Source organism: Felis catus, chromosome F2, assembly GCF_018350175.1.
Source record: "Felis catus isolate Fca126 chromosome F2, F.catus_Fca126_mat1.0, whole genome shotgun sequence".
Lineage (NCBI taxonomy): Eukaryota > Metazoa > Chordata > Mammalia > Carnivora > Felidae > Felis > Felis catus.
This window is the reverse complement of record NC_058385.1, coordinates 74,788,570-74,806,597: the sequence shown is the minus strand read 5'-3', so window position 1 is coordinate 74,806,597 and position 18,028 is coordinate 74,788,570. Positions and strand designations below refer to the sequence as shown.

At 57.8% G+C, this 18,028-nt stretch overlaps 1 protein-coding gene across 3 annotated transcripts in view; it reads left to right on the top strand.

The window, feature by feature from the left end:
- Nucleotides 1–18,028, top strand: part of ST3GAL1 (ST3 beta-galactoside alpha-2,3-sialyltransferase 1) — a 96,320-nt gene that overhangs the window by 65,030 nt on the left and 13,262 nt on the right. For 2 of the 3 annotated variants that reach the window (XM_045050132.1, XM_045050133.1), the window contains one exon: nucleotides 11,350–12,258. In XM_045050132.1, the coding sequence (XP_044906067.1) occupies nucleotides 11,947–12,258 (312 nt within the window). In that variant the 5' untranslated portion in view covers nucleotides 11,350–11,946. Of the gene's footprint in view, nucleotides 1–5,869; nucleotides 9,788–11,349; nucleotides 12,259–18,028 lie in introns of those variants that run through there. The other variant, XM_045050134.1, reaches the window with a different exon arrangement.

Here is an 18,028-nt window from a genome sequence, read left to right as displayed (position 1 = left end):
AGAGCCGCTGGGCACCTTGCCAGGGGTCCAGCAGGAAAACGTGTCAGATATCGACGCTGCGGGCCAGGCTGACTGTGCGTGGATAAGATGGGGAGGCAGCTGAGGCAGCCAAGCCAATCCCGAGATATGGAGGAGACATCCCCGGGGGCCACGGCAAAACAATGAGGATTCTCTCCGAGAGTTTGATGTTGGGGTGTGACCGAAGTCGGGGGGCCGGCGGATGGGAGAGGCAGGTGAACCGTTGGCAGAGAAGGGCTCCGGAATGGGTGGGGGGCAAGCTGCAGTCACCACCTAGAACAGCCTGGGGTTGGAGGGGCCTGGCCCTGTGGCTGGCCTGCAGCAGCCGCATTTTCCTAGAGGAGGCAGTGTTGGGGAGCCCGCTGGGGCCCTGGGTGTGTTAGAGTGCCCCCTAATGGGACCTGGAATGTGGGGAGCCTGGAGCCTGAGGGGAGCCCGGGGGCTCTGGCTCTGTCCTGGCCATAGGCCATCTCCGCAGAAGACCTCCCAATGGGTGAGTTCCTGGGCAGCAGTGGGAACGGGGTTGGGAAGGTTCCAGAAAGATCAGCTACCCAAGGTAGGAGGGTTGCCAAGGCTCTGGGCATCCAGCTGGCCCCAACCAGCCCTTCACGCGAATCCTCTGAGGTTGCCAGGGCTGTTCCTAGAAGTGGGGGGCAGGGCCGCCCGTGGGGCACCTCCTGGGGCTGTTGGTACAGGACCGGCCGGGGTGGGGGTGGGGGGCTGCACCTGCCAGCAGGACGCAGTGCACTCCACGTGGGCCACTGAGGGCGGCTTGAGGGAAGGGTTATTTACCAGGATGTGGTCTGGGGTAGAGGGACCGCAGGGCGGTGCTGTCCCCAGGGATGGAAACAGTGGGGGGTTTCCAGCTCTAGGGCTGAGGGGGTGAGAGGTTAAGGACGGAGATGTTGCCGAGATCCCAAGACAGAGCTGGTGGACGCACGGAGGGGCCGGAGCCCCGAATCTCTGCCCCCTGTCCCTCCAGTCTCCTGCCTGTGTTCGTTCCCCTGGGCCAAACCCACAGGAAGCCAGCCGGAGTGGGAGCCCATAGATGCGGGCCCTAAGACCCGCCCCCCGGGCGCAAAGCACGTGGGGAAGGTGGAAGAGACATCTGGAGGGAAAGCCCGGACGCCCAGCTCTGCGCCTGAACCCCCAGAAGGCCTGGGTGCACGCGTCCTGTGCTCCCTGGCCTGCAGGGCCGAGAGGGGATGGCCGTTCCGTCAGCCCCGATTTGGCCTCCTTGCAGCGGGACTTAGGCAAGCCTGGACCTCCCTGAGCCTGGTCTGGAAGCCTCACTGTGTCAAACCCTGCAGGGGCTTCCTGCGACTCCTGGGATGTCGCCCCAGCCCTTGGGCCCGGCCCACGCCCGCCCTCCAGCTCCGTTTTGCATCTTGCGCTCTGGGTTTCTGTTCTGCGTGGCCTTCTCTCTTTCAGTTCCTTCCGACTCACCTGCTCTCCCCGAGACACCTTTCGCACCTGCAGCTTCCCCAGTCCGGAGGCTCTTGTCTTCTCTGCCTAGTTACCCATCTGTCATGGAAGCCTCAGGCTTCCTTTATTTGTTTGTGTGTCTGTTTGTCTAGAGCAAGAGTGGGGGAGAAGGGCAGAGGGAGAGAGAGAGAGAATCTCAAGCACGCTCTGCACTGAGCCCCTATGCAGGGCTCAGTCCCACGACCCTGGGATCGTGACCTGAGCCAAAACTCAAGAGCTGCATGCTCAACTGACTGAGCCACCCAGGCGCCTCTCCCTGGCACAGCTTTGAGACAAAATGCCTTCTCCGGGAAGCCTCCGCTTTTGCACTGAAGGCCTTCAACTGATTAGATGAGGCCCACCACGTTCTGGAGGCTGATCTTCTTTATTTAAAGTCAAATTGACGATAGATGGCGGCCACGTCTCTAAACCGCCCTCCCAACGACGCCGAGGCTCATGTTTTGACCGGGCAACTGGGCGCCATGGCCTAGCTGAGCGGACGCACAGAGTTGAACCACCACCCCTTTTCACAGTTCCCTGGGTGATTCCTTGGTAATGGCAGCCTCCGCCCCACTCTGTAATGTTAAGTTCCAGGAGGGCGAGGATGAAGGTCATTGGCTTTCCCGAACCGTTGGTTTGACCGGCACGTAACAGAGCTGCGGCCACATGGCCTGTGCCCAGTTATTGTTGCATAAGAGAATCCGAGGGGGAGACGGGATCTGCACGGCAGGTGGCGGGGTGCAAATCGGAGTGAGGCGTCCGGTCCGCACAGGGCGCTCCCTCCATCTGAACCCCACCCCTCCCCCAACAACGCATGCTTGTTTGGTTTCTCAAACGTGTGATGACACCAGGGCGGGGTGAAATCTCCCTGATGTTAATGTTGGTAACGACTGGCATTTACTGAGGGTCAGGATCATTCTGGACGCTTTCTATATCCTTAAACCCTTAGCACCGATTCTGATCCCTGGTACATAGTCAGCGTTCTGGGTAACGTTTTCGTAACGTGGGGGCGACCCGTCCCTTGGGGAAGTGGCTGTCCACGCTGACCTCGTGTGCGTTATTTTTTTTCTCTCTTCACTGAGTCTGGGGTGTGCAGGGGCTGCATCATTGTCCCGTTGTACAGATGGGGCACTCAGGCCCAGGGGTGTGGAGTCACCTGAAGTCCTGAGGTGACTCAGTGTCACTGCCGGACTGCAGGGCTCCTGCCCCAGAGGGGGGGGGGGGCGTCTCCGTTGTCCTCTGTCCTCTGGGAAGCCCAGAGAGGGGAGAGAGGCCTCAAGGTGAGCACAGTTGCTGGCCGGGTTCATCGGGCCTGGTTTTTACTCCGGAAAGAGAGAAATAGCCACACCCTACCCCGCGTGTCGGGGAGCCTGTCGTGACCCCCATTTGCCTCTGCGTGCCCGGGGCCACCACTCAGGCCTCCGCTCGTCGTGGCCCGGTTCCTCCCGGCTGAGTTTGTGCAGGGAACGGTTGTAGCTTGGCTGGTCGGTCCTTCCTGCCCCAGGGGAGGGGAGAGGCTTGGGGCCGGTCCAGGCCCTGCCGGGTTGTGGGGATACAGCTGCCAGCTTTGTTGGTGACTCAGAGTGGGTGGAGAGGAGCTGGAGCGAGTCCCCCAGGGAGAGAACCAAACAAGCAGGGAGGTCTCGCTCTCTCCCCTGCCCGGCGGGGCCTCTCACCCTCCCCTGCACCCCCCACACCAGGCTCAGGGCAGGGCAGACCCCTGGGCGCCACCCGCCGGGCTCTGCCTGCCCCTTCACCACCCACCAGTGGACGGTCTGAGGCAGGTGACCTGACTGCTGCGAGCCTCTGTTCCCACCTCGGAAAGATGGAGATGATACCCCGTCCCGGCAGCAGGAGGGTCGTGGGCTCGGGCAGTTTGACCTGCCGTCCTGCTTAGAATAGGGTCCGGCAGAGAGAACGCCTCCTTCCTGTTAAACCACCTCAGAGGCAGGGCTGGATTTTACCCCCCATTTACAGACGGCAGACTGGAAGCTCAGGCAGCCCACGTAATGTCCCTGGGGTCACCGTCCCAGGGGCTCAGGTTCGGATTTTCCTGCATGGCCTCGCCCCTGGTTGCAGCAGCTGGACCACCTGGGCCTCTTCTGGCTCTTTCCCTGCTTGGGCTCAGCCCGCAACACCTTCCGAGCTCCTTTCGTCAGCGCAGCTGCACGAACAGAGCCCTTCTGTCTCCGGAACCAGGCACGTCTGGGAATCTGGGGCCTGGCTCTCCTCTGAGCTCTGGTGCCATTGCCCTGTGTCATTGGACGAGTCATTTCCCCTCTGCGAGCTCAGCCTCTACATCTGTCAGAAGAAGTGGGGCAGAGATGTAAGGTGGGGTGTAGTCCGTGCAAGAAAACGGAACCCACTGAAGGAATAAACCCTAAAGTCCAGAGAGCACTCGGGATGTGCTTGGGCGCCGCTCTAAGCCATTGACCTGCATTGACTCCTGTTTTTCTCGGTCCAGCCCTGAGAGGTAGGTTCCATGCTTATCCCCACACTATAGGGGAAGACAGACAGAAGTTTTAAGCAGGCGGGTTGGATTCGCGGGATCTGGTGCTTGCAAAGTTGTTGGAAAGGTGACAGGAGCACAGTCCTTGGGTATTTTGGCCCTTCTCCTCCAGGCCGAGGTCCAGAGGCCAGGAAACTACAGGAAGTCAGGCAAAATCTGCAGCCCGGAAGTGAGGGAGGCAGGTGGTTCGGGGCCCAAGGTTCAGACCGCGAAGCAGCACCCATCCCTGTGGGAAGGAGGATGGTCCTGCCTCCCTTTTGCCCGTCCAACTACTACTGGCCCGAATCTCAACCCCATCCGGAGCCCTACAGGCAGGGGAAGCTGGGAAATGTGGTTCCCAAACTTTCAGGGCCTGGGGGGACACTGAGGAGGGAGGAAAGAGTCCTCACTCCAGCGGACTGGACCCAGCCTAGCGGGCCGTGCAAACAGCAGGATGCCCTCGCGTGTGGACAAGGTTGATGCTCTACAGATTAACCTTTGCACAGAGAGTTGGGGCTGTGTGGACTCCCTATACTTTGCTGGCTGCTAGCCCCTTCGTGGCTTTGGGACCCCTTCCCTGCAGGTCCTCGGGGGTCGTGGCCAGTAGAATAGGGAGCAGCCCTTTAAGGAATGGGCATCATGAATGCAGCAAGCTGGAAGCATCATTTTCATGATGCCCCCGGGGTTGTTCATGCCCGATTTCATTTGTTCTTTTAAATAAGCCTTCCAGGAGGGCAAACCAGGGGTTCTGTTGGATTTTTTTTTTTAATAAATGAAGGCCTGAACCTTAGGGAGGGCAGAGAATTGATGTTTATAATGTACCGCCTCTGTGCGAGACCGGCTGATCGCTTCTATGCGCGTCCTTTTAAATCTACCACAGCCCTCCTGTGTGGGCACTATTAGTCCTGCTTCTTGGATCCAGAAACTAGTATCAGAGCAACAAAGTGCCTTTCCCATGAGCACACGACCAGGAATAGGAGGAATTCTCAAGAGCACACGAGCAGGAATGGAAGGAATCGGGATTCGAACCCAGGTCTGTCTGTGTCGTTCTTCCGACAGCTGTTGACCATGAGTCACTAGCAGGTGCCTCACAGAACCAGACGAGGTGGATTCCAAGTGTCCAGTGAACAGGCCGGGGCTGGGTAGCAGTTCAGGGGAGAAGGGATCTTCTTTGCTAGAAGTGATGGGACCCTTCACCAGCTAGTTCCTGTTTCATGCCACCCTGGGCCCCCAGGCGAAGCCGCCGGGACCCCCGAAGGCCAGGACGTTAGTGGGAGCCAGTTTCCAATGACCCAAAGCCTTGTGGACGCTAAGTTCCCGTAACCGCTCGTCATGCTCTCGGGGTGGGTTGAGCTGGGAAGTCCTCCTCTCTGTGCATCCTGAAGCTGGTGTGTGCGGAGGCCAAGTGAAAGCAGATGGAACCGGGGAAGGGGGTGGCAGACGAGAGAGGCAGCCGTGGCCCTCCACCTGTCCATCTGCCCACCCCGCTGGTATGAGGCGATACAATCTGTGTGGCACCCCTGGGGCTTCTTTGGGCCCCACCCCCTCTTCCAGGTTTGCCAAGCACCTGATGCACCCAGGAAGCTGTGCCAGGCACCAGGCATCAGAGAGGCAGAGGAAAGACTGTGGCCTCCACTTGCAGCTGTGGAGGAAGCTTGTAGACCATTTCTCCCACCGAGGACTATCAAAGCCGGATGAGACAGAAATCCGGCTCTTTGAGGGGCACCTGAGTGGCTCAGTCGGTTAAGCGTCCGACTTCGGCTCAGGTCGTGATCTCACAGCTCGTGAGTTTGAGCCCCGCATCGGGTTCTGTGCTGACAGCTCGGAGCCTGGAGCCTGCTTCGGATTCTGTGTCCCCCCTGCCAAATATAAATGAACATTTTTAAAAAATAAAAAAAAAAAAGAAATCCAGCTCTTTGAAGGTGTTAAGAGAGCAGCCAAGGCAGCCGGGACTTGAGAGAGGAAGATCGAGAGAGAAGGGAGAAGAAGGGCTTGAGTCTTACATCCTGCGGCCTTCCTGCCTGAGGGACGTGCTGGCTCGTAGGAGGCTCCAGAGACAAGCAGAGAACAACAGCTCCGTGTTGGGCCGTCTCACAAGGCTGGGAGTAAAACTAATTAAATTAAAAATGGAACTCGGGACCACCAGGTCAGCCCAACCCTAAGTGACCAAGAACCTAGAGCAAAAGGAACCAGAGAGAAAAGAGGGATCGTCCTGCACCTTTTCTTCCTACCAAGGCATTTACCAGTATTTCAGTTGCACGGGACCAGACCCCGAGAAACCAAGCCGAAAACAGCAGCCGAGAGGTTAAAAGGCTGGACCCCGCTTTTGATAACCTCACAGTACAGGGGAGACAGAAATCGGAGGTGAGAGCAGGCAAGGAGGAGGGGCCTCGGTAGACATCCCCGCTATCCTTTGAGAAGGGCCTCTGAGTGAGGGCAAACCAGAAATGACCAGTCACTGTGAAAACTAGAGCGTGGCCCCACTCATCCCAGTCACCAACTGGAACAAAGTCTCTGCTCACGTTCCTCTCCGAATAAGGACAGCCTGTTCCAGGGCCTCTGTGCTTTTGGCACATACAGTATGCACAGTTACCAGGCATGCCGGGAGACAGAACCAAATGATGGAAGAGAAATAAAGAGAGAAAACGGACAATAGAAGTAGACCCACATGTTCTCCAAATGTCACAAGGGACAGACATGTTGGTCTTTAAAATAACTGTGGTGAATAATTGCAGGACGATAGACAAGAGGGGGAATATCACCTGAAGAAAACAAGAACCCATAAAAGTTTGGCTCAGATGGAAATTCTAGAACTGAAAAATACAATAACTGAAATGAATGCAATACCTAATTCAAAGACATTAGATGCAGAGGGAGAGGGCATGGCAAGGTAGTATGTGTCTCAAGAAATTGGAAAGACAACAGATTTCAAGCCCAAAGAAAGGACAAGAAAGGAGGTAATGAAGATGAGAGCAGGTGTTGATGAAATAGAGGAGTAGCTGTAGCTGTAGAGAAAGATCTAGAAGGAGCAGCAGAAGGCAGGGGCGGAGTGCTGGCTCTGCCACCATCTCTCTGTGTGACCTTAGACGAGTCGCTTGCCTTCTCTGAGCCTCAGTTTCCCATGTCAGGAAAATAAGCATGATTATCCATTTGGCCCGGTTGTGTGGGGATCCACACGGAGGGGGGTCCACACGGAGGGCAGCACTGCACTTCTTCACGCGACGTGCTGATGTACCCACCCATCGACTCGCCCCCTTGGTCATTTCACTGGCAACTTTCCTGCAGGGGCTTTGCGGAGAGCCAGGGGCATCCCAGCCTTGGGGGATCTGTGCACCGCGGCAGGCGTGAACGGAACAGAAACCCGTGCGGTTCATTCACCAGGCTTTCCAAGCATTTAAAACAGCTCATCTGTCAGTGGCTGGTCATCGCCAGCCTCTCCCTGTTGCCAGAGAGGTTTATCCTTGCTCAGCACCCTCTTGAGGGAAATCGTGACTTTCTGGATCCTTGAAAAGGTGCTAACGTGTGTCACCATGGTGCCAGTGGCCCCTTTAGACTGTCACATACACGTTCTCCGTGCCTCCTCCAGTACAGGCATACCGAGAGTTCAGTTCAGCGCGATTCAGCGGATATCGTAACAAAGTGAGTCAAATGAGTTTTCTGGAGCGTACAGAAGTTCTACTTCCACCGGGGGAGTCTGTTATGTGTGCAGTAGCATTATGCCTTAAAAAATCAAGGTGCATACCTTAACGTAGAAATCCTTTTCTGTTAAAAAGTGCTAACCCTCATTGGAGCTTTCAGCCCGCCGTAATCACTGATCACGGGCCATCTTAACAAATCTAATAGTGAAAAAGGTTGAAATATCGCGAGGATGGCCAAAATGTCACGCAGAGATGCGACGTGAGTGAACACTGTTGGGAAACGGCACCGATAGGCTGGCGAGGCACAGGGATGCCGCTGTCCAATTCGTAAGAGACGCGGTATCTGCAAAGTGCGACTAAAGGGAGCGGGCTCGTCCTCCAGCACGTGGCTGAGAGGTGCCCGTCACTCTGCAGGCGGGCCAGGGGGCCGTGTCCCCGGGGGAGGTGTGGCCGGCCTCCCTCGCCACACGCTTGGCGCGCGCGGAGGTCTCAGGCCCGTGGCATCTTGGTCCGGGTTCTGCTCCCGGGAGCAGGGCTGGCTTTCGCCCGTGCGTCACAGGCTGCGTCACTTACTGGAGTACAGGGCAGTCATGCTTCCCTTGTTTCTTCCCCGGGGCTGGGGAAGGGGTGGAAGGGTGTTCTCGCTTTTCCATCGCCGTGCACGCGAGGGCTTTGGAAAGCACTCACTGATGCTGGCACAGAAGGTCTCTGCTGGGATGGGATCTGCGCGAGCGCTCTGGGCTCGGAGATGTGGCTACCGGGACTTGCTGAGTGGACGGGAGGAGGGTGTTGTGGTTCCCCTGCTTCTGCGGCCCAGCCTTGCCCTCTGTTCCCCCCCTCACTCCAGCCCAGCATCAGCTCAGAGCATGAATATCTGTCCCATGGAGCCAGGACCTTGTAGGGACCCTGACAGCCCATTCAGAACTTTATTTGATCTGTGCGGTCCAACAGTCCTCTATTTGAGTGACCCTGTCTCTGCCCTTGGTGTCGGCGGGTCCCCATGTCACTCTGAGCAAACTTAGCCTTTCTAGTGGCTTCCACAGCCCCGTGCTCTCCACCCCACCCTCACACATGCCTGTTCCTCTCCTCCACATCGATCCGGGTGGACCAGCCTCCTTTCTCCCAAAGGCACCAGGGCCTTGCATCTGCCTGGGAACCTCCCACCTTAGACTCTTTCTTGATGTGTCCCAACCACCTATCCCAGAGCCTGGAGCATCGCAGAGCCCTAGAAAATATGCAGTGCGTGGATCAGATGACTGGACAAGCCTTGCCTGGGTGACAGCCCAGCAAAGTGGAAAGAATCTGTGATACCAGCCCCATTTTCCAGTTGAAGAAACGGTTCAGGGAGGGCAGGTGACTTGTTCACGGCCACACAGCAAACGGGCGGTACAGCCTGGTTGAGAATCAGCATCTTCTGCTTCTCCATCTGTGCTTTTCTGCCCAGCTCTCCCCTCTGGATGGTTGGCCCTTGTCTTTCCCGGCATCTGCTTCGGCGTTCCTTTTGTGCCGTGTGTGTGTGCGCCCGGTGACGGGGACCCAACGGCGAGTGAGACTGAGTTCCCGTCCTCGTGGGGCTCCCGGCCCAGGGAGGAGACAGATGAGTAAACAGGACCCCCGGAGTGGAGCCAGATGCTGTGGAAGCCAGAGAGGAGGCTGCTCCTGCCGGGAGGAGGCAGGCCTTCTTCCAGGAGGCAGCACCAGCTGATCCCTGAAGAACGAGTAGGAGTCCGGCAGGGCGGGATGGTCTTTCCGCACAGTGGGGTCAGCCTGGGCAGGAGCCCAAAGGCAGGGACAGCTCTGACCTGTGGATCAGTCGCACTGCTTCAAGCAAGAAGCAATCCGCTTTACAAAATAAAGGGGCTTTGTTACCTGTCTCATGTCACGCAGATGTTGAGGCGGAGGGGGGACTGCGGGTAAGGCTGGACCGGGTTCAGCACCACCTGCCCCGGTCCTGCTCAGCCCTCGCCTTCGTCCACTCGCGCCATTAAACCGGCCAGCACGACCTTGACTTTTGTGTCCAAAAATCAAACGGCCAGAGCAAGATCAAGTTTCTTCGCCTCCTGCAAGTCAGGGGGCTTCAGTCTGACTGGAGGACTTAGCACACATACCCATCCATCCCTGGGCCGAGAGGGCCGGGAATCCCCTGCCAGCCAAGTCAAATCCGAGCCCGCCCTTGACGGTAAGCAGGTTAATCTAACTCAAGTGACAGAGCTGCTTCTTCCTGGAAGAGCCGGCCGGGGCGGTGGGGGGGGGGGGGGGGGGATCGCCGGAAGGGACAACTCTGGACACCCGTAGGTCACCAGGACAAGTGGGGTTGTTTTGAACAGTGACAAGTGGTGCACTGGGCAAATCAAGATGTCCCCTTGCCCGCTGGGCTGAAGATCGGGAAGGTCGTAGAGGGCGGTAGCACATTGGAGCCCTGGATGTCTCCAGGAATGCGCTATGGATTTAATCTGATTTTTGCCCCCCCCCCTTTTTTCTATAGTAATCAATAGCCCTCCAACCGTTACTTTCCTAGAAAAAAAAATGTACCTGTGGCATCTACACATTGAGGATGGGGAGGAACTGACCCGACGGAGATTGGGGCTGGGGCAGGGGACACATGCTAAGCAAAGACCAGAGTCAGCAAGCTCAGGTGAAGAGGTGTGACCGCCATAAGGTCAGGGACGTCCGGGGGCTTGTGCTATGCATATCCGAGGAGTCCCCGTTGGCTTCCTTTGATGAGATCTGCTCTCCCTTTCGGTGCACCCTTCCAGCCGAAGACCAGTTGCCAGATAGCGTATCGCTTCCCGAGCAGAGTCCTCGATCCTGGAACTCCCCTCCCCGCGCGTGGAATCAGAGGGGTGTGGATTTGGATTCAGGACCTGCTTCCTCTTTTCCCCATGACCTGGGGGGGGCCATGTGGTCTCTTTGAGCCTGTTTATTCTGAGGACAAAACGGGGAACCCCTGTTTGTCTGGCAGTACGCTTTGAGGACTCTTGGACGAGATAGGTACGCAGGAATGATCGACCATCGCGTCCGGCTTTTAGTGGATCGTCCAAGAATCCTCATTCAATCATGCGCGGAAAGAGGAAAAGGAAAACTGAACAGTCACCTAACAGATCCCAGAAGCTCAGCCTGTCGCATTTTACCTTACCTTTCTAACCACTTCTGAGTGGGCGTGTCGTTTTCCCATTTCACAGAAGAGGAAACTGAGGGCCGGGAAGACTGACGGACTTCCCAAGACCACAGGGCTGGTAAACCAGAACTTGAACCTGGGCTGTCGAAAGCCTGCTTCGTAGGGCTGAGGCTGACCGGCAGAGGGTGCGTGCCGGGGTGCGCGGAAGCGTAGAATTGTTGTTGAATTCAGAATCCAAAGGAGAGTGAAGGAGCAAGAAAGGAGCCCGTGCGTAGCAGTCTCTGGGTGCCTGGCGCTGTTCGTGCATCGTTGACTCATTTCACAGACTTCGGTTGAACGCTTACCTGTACAAGGCTCTGGCTGCAGGAGGGATGGCGGGGTGGGGGGGGGCAACTTCTGTGTCCCTTAGCAACCTGGTGGAATAGGCGCCAACATCCCGTTAGCCCCAGGCACACCCCGAGGCTCAAGACGGGGAGTAAACCCTCCGTAGCCTCCCACCTCTTGGCTTGACAACAGAGTGGGAGATCACGGAGCTCATCCTGGAGGAGGTGAGGAGACAGAGATGGGTTTTTAAAACAAGCTAATGCGATTTCACCCTGTTTTCTTCCTCCTTTTCCGTGCAGGTGACAGACGGCCCTCAGTGCCTTCGTCAAGCAGGCTGCTTAATGGTGACAGCGTGGGAAAGACCGGGTTGTAATTAAGTGTCAGCACACATCATCCCTTCCGGAGGACGGTGGCAAAGACACCTTCCCTCTCTCCTGCACCGTGACCCTTCCTTTGAGGTCCTCACCACCCTCCCCCCTCCGAGAGTCCCTGCATCTGTCACAAAGATTAATTGCCCCTCAACCCCTTTGGATGGGAACGGAAATCATATTATTAAGTTTGATTAAAGCTTCGAGAGACACTATTGGCTGTTTAAGGACTGCTGACCAAGCCGCCTGCTTATCTCCTGGAAAGACAGATTATATGCAAGGGGAATCAACCTCACCCCGAGTGGTCACTTAGCCGCCGGCCGTCACAGGGTGATGTCCGGCACACTGGGGTGGCCGCTGGCCCGCGGGAGCGAAGTTGGCCGCAGTCCCCCTGGGAGTCCCCGCCTCGCCTTGTGACCGAGCCTCCGTCTCTGGGATTTTTCTTCCGCGTCCCCCCCCCCCCCCCGCTCCCAGGCGTGATTTCCTCCAGCCCGTCCCCTGGGAGGCGTCCTTCCGGACAGAGCAGAAATGGTGACCGTGAGGAAAAGGACCCTCAAAGTGCTTACCCTCCTCGTCCTCTTCATCTTCCTCACCTCCTTCTTCCTGAACTACTCCCACACCATGGTGGCCACCACCTGGTTCCCCAAGCAGATGGTCGTCGAGCTGTCCGAGAACTTCAAGAAGTTCATGAAGTACGCGCACAGGCCCTGCACGTGCGCCCGCTGCATCGGGCAGCAGAGGGTCTCGCCCTGGTTCGACGAGAGGTTCAACCGGTCCATGCAGCCGCTGCTCACGGCCCAGAACGCGCTCCTGGAGGAGGACACCTACAGCTGGTGGCTGGTGAGAGCCGGGGACTGGGTGTGGGTCCGGACTGGGCAGGGGCTGGGCCCCCAGGGGGCCCCGCCAGGCTCCCATTCATTCACCCAACAACTATTGGTCGGGGACCCGCGACGCGTAGATCAGAGCAGAGCGTTCTGCGTTCGCTTCCTGTGTCTGCATAGACGGCTGCCCCAAACTGGGTGGTTTGAAACAGCAGACACATCACGCCAGGCTCAGCCGCCATCTTCACACGACCCTCCCCTCTGGGTCTCTCTGGGTCTCTGGTCTCTCTCTCTCTGCCTTTCTGTCTAAGGCCACCTGTTACTTGGTTCAGGGGCCTCTAAGTCCAGGATGCTCGTTCATGACCCTTTTCCACAAGGGCCCCTTCACAAGTTCGGGAGCTGGGACGTGGTCATAACGTTTGTGCAGGGCCACCGCTCCGCCCGCTAGATATCGAGATGCAAAAAAGAGACACAGTCCCTACTCTCCTGGAACTCTGTTCTGGCCGAGAGAGACAGATCCGAGACGGAGAAGCCAAGCTCAGGGGGAAGTGCCCTGAGGAAGACCAGAGGAGGTTTGTGAGAGAAGCTGGGGGCCAGGGGGCTCTGTCATGGGGCTGTCGGGGAAGGTCTCTGAGGAGGCAGGACTTGAGCTAAGCCCCAGAGGTAGAGGAGGCGCCGGCCACGGAAGGGTCTGGAGAACGTGCCGGAGTCACTGGCAGCAGCAAGCACAGGGGCCCTGGGGTGGCGCCCGCTGGGTGTGCTGGCCTGGAGGTGGGTGGCACCACAGTGAGGCATCAGGTTTGTTCTGTGTGCACCAGGGAGCCTCCGTGGATCTTAGCCAGGGGCGTCCGCGATCCGGTCTAGTGGTCTGAAAGGTTATTCCGGGTGTTGAGCCCCAAAGTGGATTGAAGGGGAGTAAGAAATAATTCCTCCCTTGGAGATTCCTTGGGCACTTCCTGTATGCCAAGCGCCAGCATATGGAGATGGAAAAGTCTTCCCTTTCTTGGGTTGCAGGAGTGGCAAGGGAGGAGACGGACAGCCGCACGCCAGGGCGATAGAGCGGTACTTGGGAGGGAGCGCAGGAGATACACAGGTGCAGAGGAGGGGCGTCAAACCCCACCCTGGGTCTGGGGCTGTCGGAGGAGACCGTGGCCACGCTCATCATAAAAGATTCAGAGAGGTTGTCCGGGTGGGGACTGGAGGAAGGGCTCTCCAGGCAGAGGGACCGTTTGGTGCATCGGCCTAGTGGCGTGAGAAAGACCGGTGGGGTTGCTGGAGGCATAGAGCGTCCTGGCTAAAATCCGAATGCGAATGGGGGGGGTGGGGTGTGAGCCATGAGGCCATTGACATTAGCTCATGAAGGCCTTCATGTATCCTGTTATGAAGTGGAGTTGAGTGAAGGCTGAGAAAACCAGGGGGGGCTTCCTGTAAGAAGCCGACTTTCCCTTTCAGCAACTCTTTTTTTTTTTTCTTTCTTCTTTCTTTTTTTTTTTTTTTTTTTCGTTTTTTGTCTATTTTTGGGAGAGAGCGCACGGGGCAGGGGAGAGGCAGAGAGAGAGGGAGACAGGATCCGAAGCAGGGTCTGTGCTCACAGCATAAAGCCCGACATGGGGCTCGAACTCACAAGCTGTGAGATCATGACCTGAGCCAAAATCAGATGCTTAACTGACTGAGCCACCCAGGCGCCCCTCTTTAAGCACCTCTTGCACTCCGGGAGCTTGTGGTCCATTTGGACAGCTGAGAAGAGGCTGAAATGACTCAGAAGAAGTGAATCGGAATGCCTGGGCCAAGCCTTGGTTCACTCACCGAGCTGTGTTGATCACGTCAGTGTGCAGGTCCTGGGGTGCGTTCCGGGGAGGTGACAGAACAGAGCAGGCAGGGTCTACACCCCCTCGAAGATTCCAGAGTCTGGTAAAGGAGGCAGTGGACCAAAGCTTGGCCAGGCAGGGTTTCGCCCTCACACTCTTGACACTTGGGCCTGGATACCTCTTTGTTTCTGGGACTGTCGAGCACATCGTAAGACGTTTGGCACAAGTGTCCCTGGCCTCTACCCACTAAATGCCAGCCTCACCCGTCCCCCAGCTGTGAGAACCAAAACGTCTCCAGATGTTACCAGATGACCCTGGCAGGGAGCTTCTAGAGTGGACAGCCAGGACGGTATTCATCGACCTCCTTCCCTAAGGCCCTCAGGGAGGGCAGTTTCTAAAATTCGCAGGCTGGGCCGAGCCCAGAATGTACAAAAAGGTGTAAGGAAACCACACCGGTTTCTCGCTATACCCTAGGTATCTTCACAGAACATGCTCTGTGCCTTCTAGACTTAGAAATCAGGGCGTAGCGTCACGGTCCCTGGGTTTTGCTCCTGACGTTCTAGGTCTTACCAAGAGTGCTTTTGCGTGAACCTCTTCATCTCGCCGAGTCTCAGACTGAGGTTATACCGGCCGCCTTGCCCACGTTCTCTACGACACGGCAAACGTTAGCTGCTAACATTTCTTTAAAAAAATTTTTTTTAATGTTTATTTATTTTTGAGACAGAGAGAGACAGAGCATGAATGGGAGAGGGTCAGAGAGAGAGGGAGACACAGAATCGGAAGCAGGCTCCAGGCTCTGAGCCGTCAGCACAGAGCCCGACGCGGGGCTCGAACTCACGGACCGCGAGATCGTGACCTGAGCCGAAGTCGGACGCCCAACCAACTGAGCCACCCAGGCGCCCCTAGCTGCTAACATTTCTATTTATTTATTTATTTTGCTGGCTGAATGGGCAAGTAGTAATGAATTTGCTTTCCGCCCCCCCCCCCCAGAGCTTATCAAGGCTGAACATTTTTCCAAGTGACTGTTAGCATTGTATCAAATTGTCCTCCCACGTCCCCACCCCCAGCTCTTATCTACAGCCCTTCTTTTTCTGCAGCTCAGCCCCTGGTGGCCACTTGGAAGAGATGGGCGCTGGGAAGAGGGACCCCCGGTGAACAGAAATCGATAGCAACGAGCCGGGCGTTAGAGCTTCCGGGTTCCTTGACAGGATGCGGGCCACATGTCTGGAGTGAAGAAGCAGGACACCACGTCTGACAGGCACCCCTGTTCTGTGGGTGGAGGCCCGGAATATTTGCAATCAAAAGCAGCTTAGGGATTCCAAGATGCGTCAGGGCTGGGCTTGTGGGCCCCCAGACAGCCGGGGCAAAATGTCCCTGATGGATCCAGACCCAGGGCTCCAACCACAGAGCCCCCGCCTTTAAAATGTCGTGAGCCCAGCTGCGGGGCGCTCGGCTGGCAGGGAGCCAGCGGAGGGTGGCTCACACCGTGTGACTCCCACACTCGCCGCGTCCCAGACCCCTCGGAGCCCGGCGTGGAGCCAATGGCTGGAGTCGACACTTCCAGCTCGGTCCGTACCCAGGGAGCACCCAGCCAGGCGAGGCCACTCAGCCACCAGTGGGGGACCCGGGCCCACAGACCCTTCGTCCCTCCTTGCCCAGGGTTTTGGGAAAGTGTGGAGGATGTGATGTCGGGGCCCGGGGCCGACCAGCCGAGCCGGGGGGACTCTGAGGCCAGAACTGTGGGGTCCTGCGTCTCTGAGCTTCAAGGTCCCCGTGGGCCTCAGGGGCCTCCCGGCAGGTGAAAAACACAAGGCAGATGTAGCCCCGACGGGAGCAGGAAGACCGGGGCAATCGCACAGGGTCCCCCTCGGGCTTGGTACCCGCCCCCCATCTGCCTGCCCGGTGACCTTCTCCTCCTGCCTCTGTCCCAGACACCCTGTGTCCCGGCCACATTTCCACTCCTGAGACAGGCCACACGGTGTTGGGCCCTCCCGCTCCGTGGGGCCTGGGGTCCTGCCCCAACCACAGGAGACGTCTATTCTGCCCCGATCATTGTGCTCAGTGCACTTGATAATTGCAGCCCCCATCCAATGCCAAGTGCCACTGTGGCCAAGCTTTCCAGGCACTGCCCTCCAGCCCCCCGACTTCACCACAGCCCGGGAGGTCATCTTACCTCCGTTTCTCACTGGTGAGGCTCACCTCACTGGTGAGGGGCACAGTGGCATCACATTCTAGTGCCTAAGCCCTGGAGCCAGGCCCGGGTACTCATATCTTGGGGGGCCCTGGGGAACCCACTCCACCTCACCGCACCTCAGTTTTCTCATCTGTAAAATGGGTGCCTCGTATCACCTTTCTCGTAGGATGGTTATGGGAAATAAATGAGAAAACGCCTATGAAGATCTCAGCGCAGCGCCCGGCGTGTAAGAGGAGCCACAGAATGTGTGGGGGGCGCCTGGGTGGCCCAGTCGGTTGAGCTTTCTGACTCTTGGTTTCGCGGTTCAGGTCGCGATCTTGCAGTTCGAGAGTTCAGGCTCTGCGTCAGGTGCAGAACCTGCTTGGGATTCTTTGTCTCGCTTGCTCTCTCTCTGCCTCTCCCTCTAAATAAATAAATAAATAAATAAATAAATAAATAAATACACAAACTTAAGAAAAAAACAAAAAAACAATGCTTGCCCCCACCTATGATGGGCTTTCAAAGTCCGGCAAAAGTCCCTGCTCTAACCTGCCCACGCCACACGGCATCGAGCACATGATGGGGGCTCAGCAGCGATGGGTCCCATGGGTGTGTGAACGTGTGTCGACCCTGGTAGAGGACATTCACGTATTCAGCAAGCACAGCAAAGGCACACGGAGCAGGCTACCGAATGTCACACCTGTGCTTGTGGCTCGGATGCCGAGGGGGCCGGACAGACAAGCCCACAACAGCTGCGGGTCACACGACGCCTGTGCTGAGGGACCCGAGGTTCCCAGCACATGCATAAGGGCCAGGACCAATATCGTGGGGGGTTGTGGGAGGCCGTGGGAGGCCTCCCAGGTGCCGCAGGGCAGGCTGGACCGGGAAGGAGGAGCAGGGTTCACTGGACGGAGAAGGAAGGAGGGATGGGAGGAGAGGGTGCCTCTTTGCAGCACACACGGGGGCTTGCGACAGGGGGCACAGAAGGCCAGACATCACGCCTCCAGGCTGGACTGTCTGTGCTGTGGTTCACGCCCCCAAGATCCCCGTGGGATCACGTGCAAGGGCACGTGCAGTGAGGGAGGCTCTGCCAGACTGTGCTCCGAGCATGAGTGTGCCCAGGATGTGCGCCTCCCTGTCCCAGCTCGCCGAGGGGGATCCCGCAGTGGAGACGGCGTGCCCGGCCCTCCCTCGCTGTGGACAGCGCCCGCCCCTCGCAGACGCATCCCGGACTTGGCCTCTGCTTTCCGGCCCCGCCCTGAGTCGCATGCGTTTCCCCGTCCACAGTTGGCAGGTGCCTCCGGAGCACGGACTGGATGCAGACAAGGATACTGGGAAACTCCTCAGGACGAGCGAGGGGGGGAGGGTGAACTTTGAATGCAACGTTCTCTCCGACGCGCAAGTCAGCACCTGGTAGCGCCCTTCCTGTTACTTACAAAAGGCAGGGAGACGCGACAGACTGTTCCTTCCCAAGGAGGACAGGAGCAGGGACGCAGCACTGAGTGCCCTGCCCCGACTGACCCAGCTGGCCGGTGGGTGATTTCGGATTCTAATCTGCAGAAACACAGCCCGTCTTTCCTCCCCCAAGTTCTTCCCGGCTGTGCGGCTGACGCGCCCAAGGGCCTGGCCCCTTCCCTTCTCGGGGCCTCGGGGTCTCCAGCGCTGCCAGGAAAGCCCTGCAGCGGACCCCGAGTTGCTGACGTGGGGCCATGTGCCGCCTGTGCGTGGCCAGCGGCGTGATTCTAGGTGATGCGAGGGCGTCAGACGCGAGGGTTCCAGAATCGCGCATCTCAGAGCGAGGAAGGGAG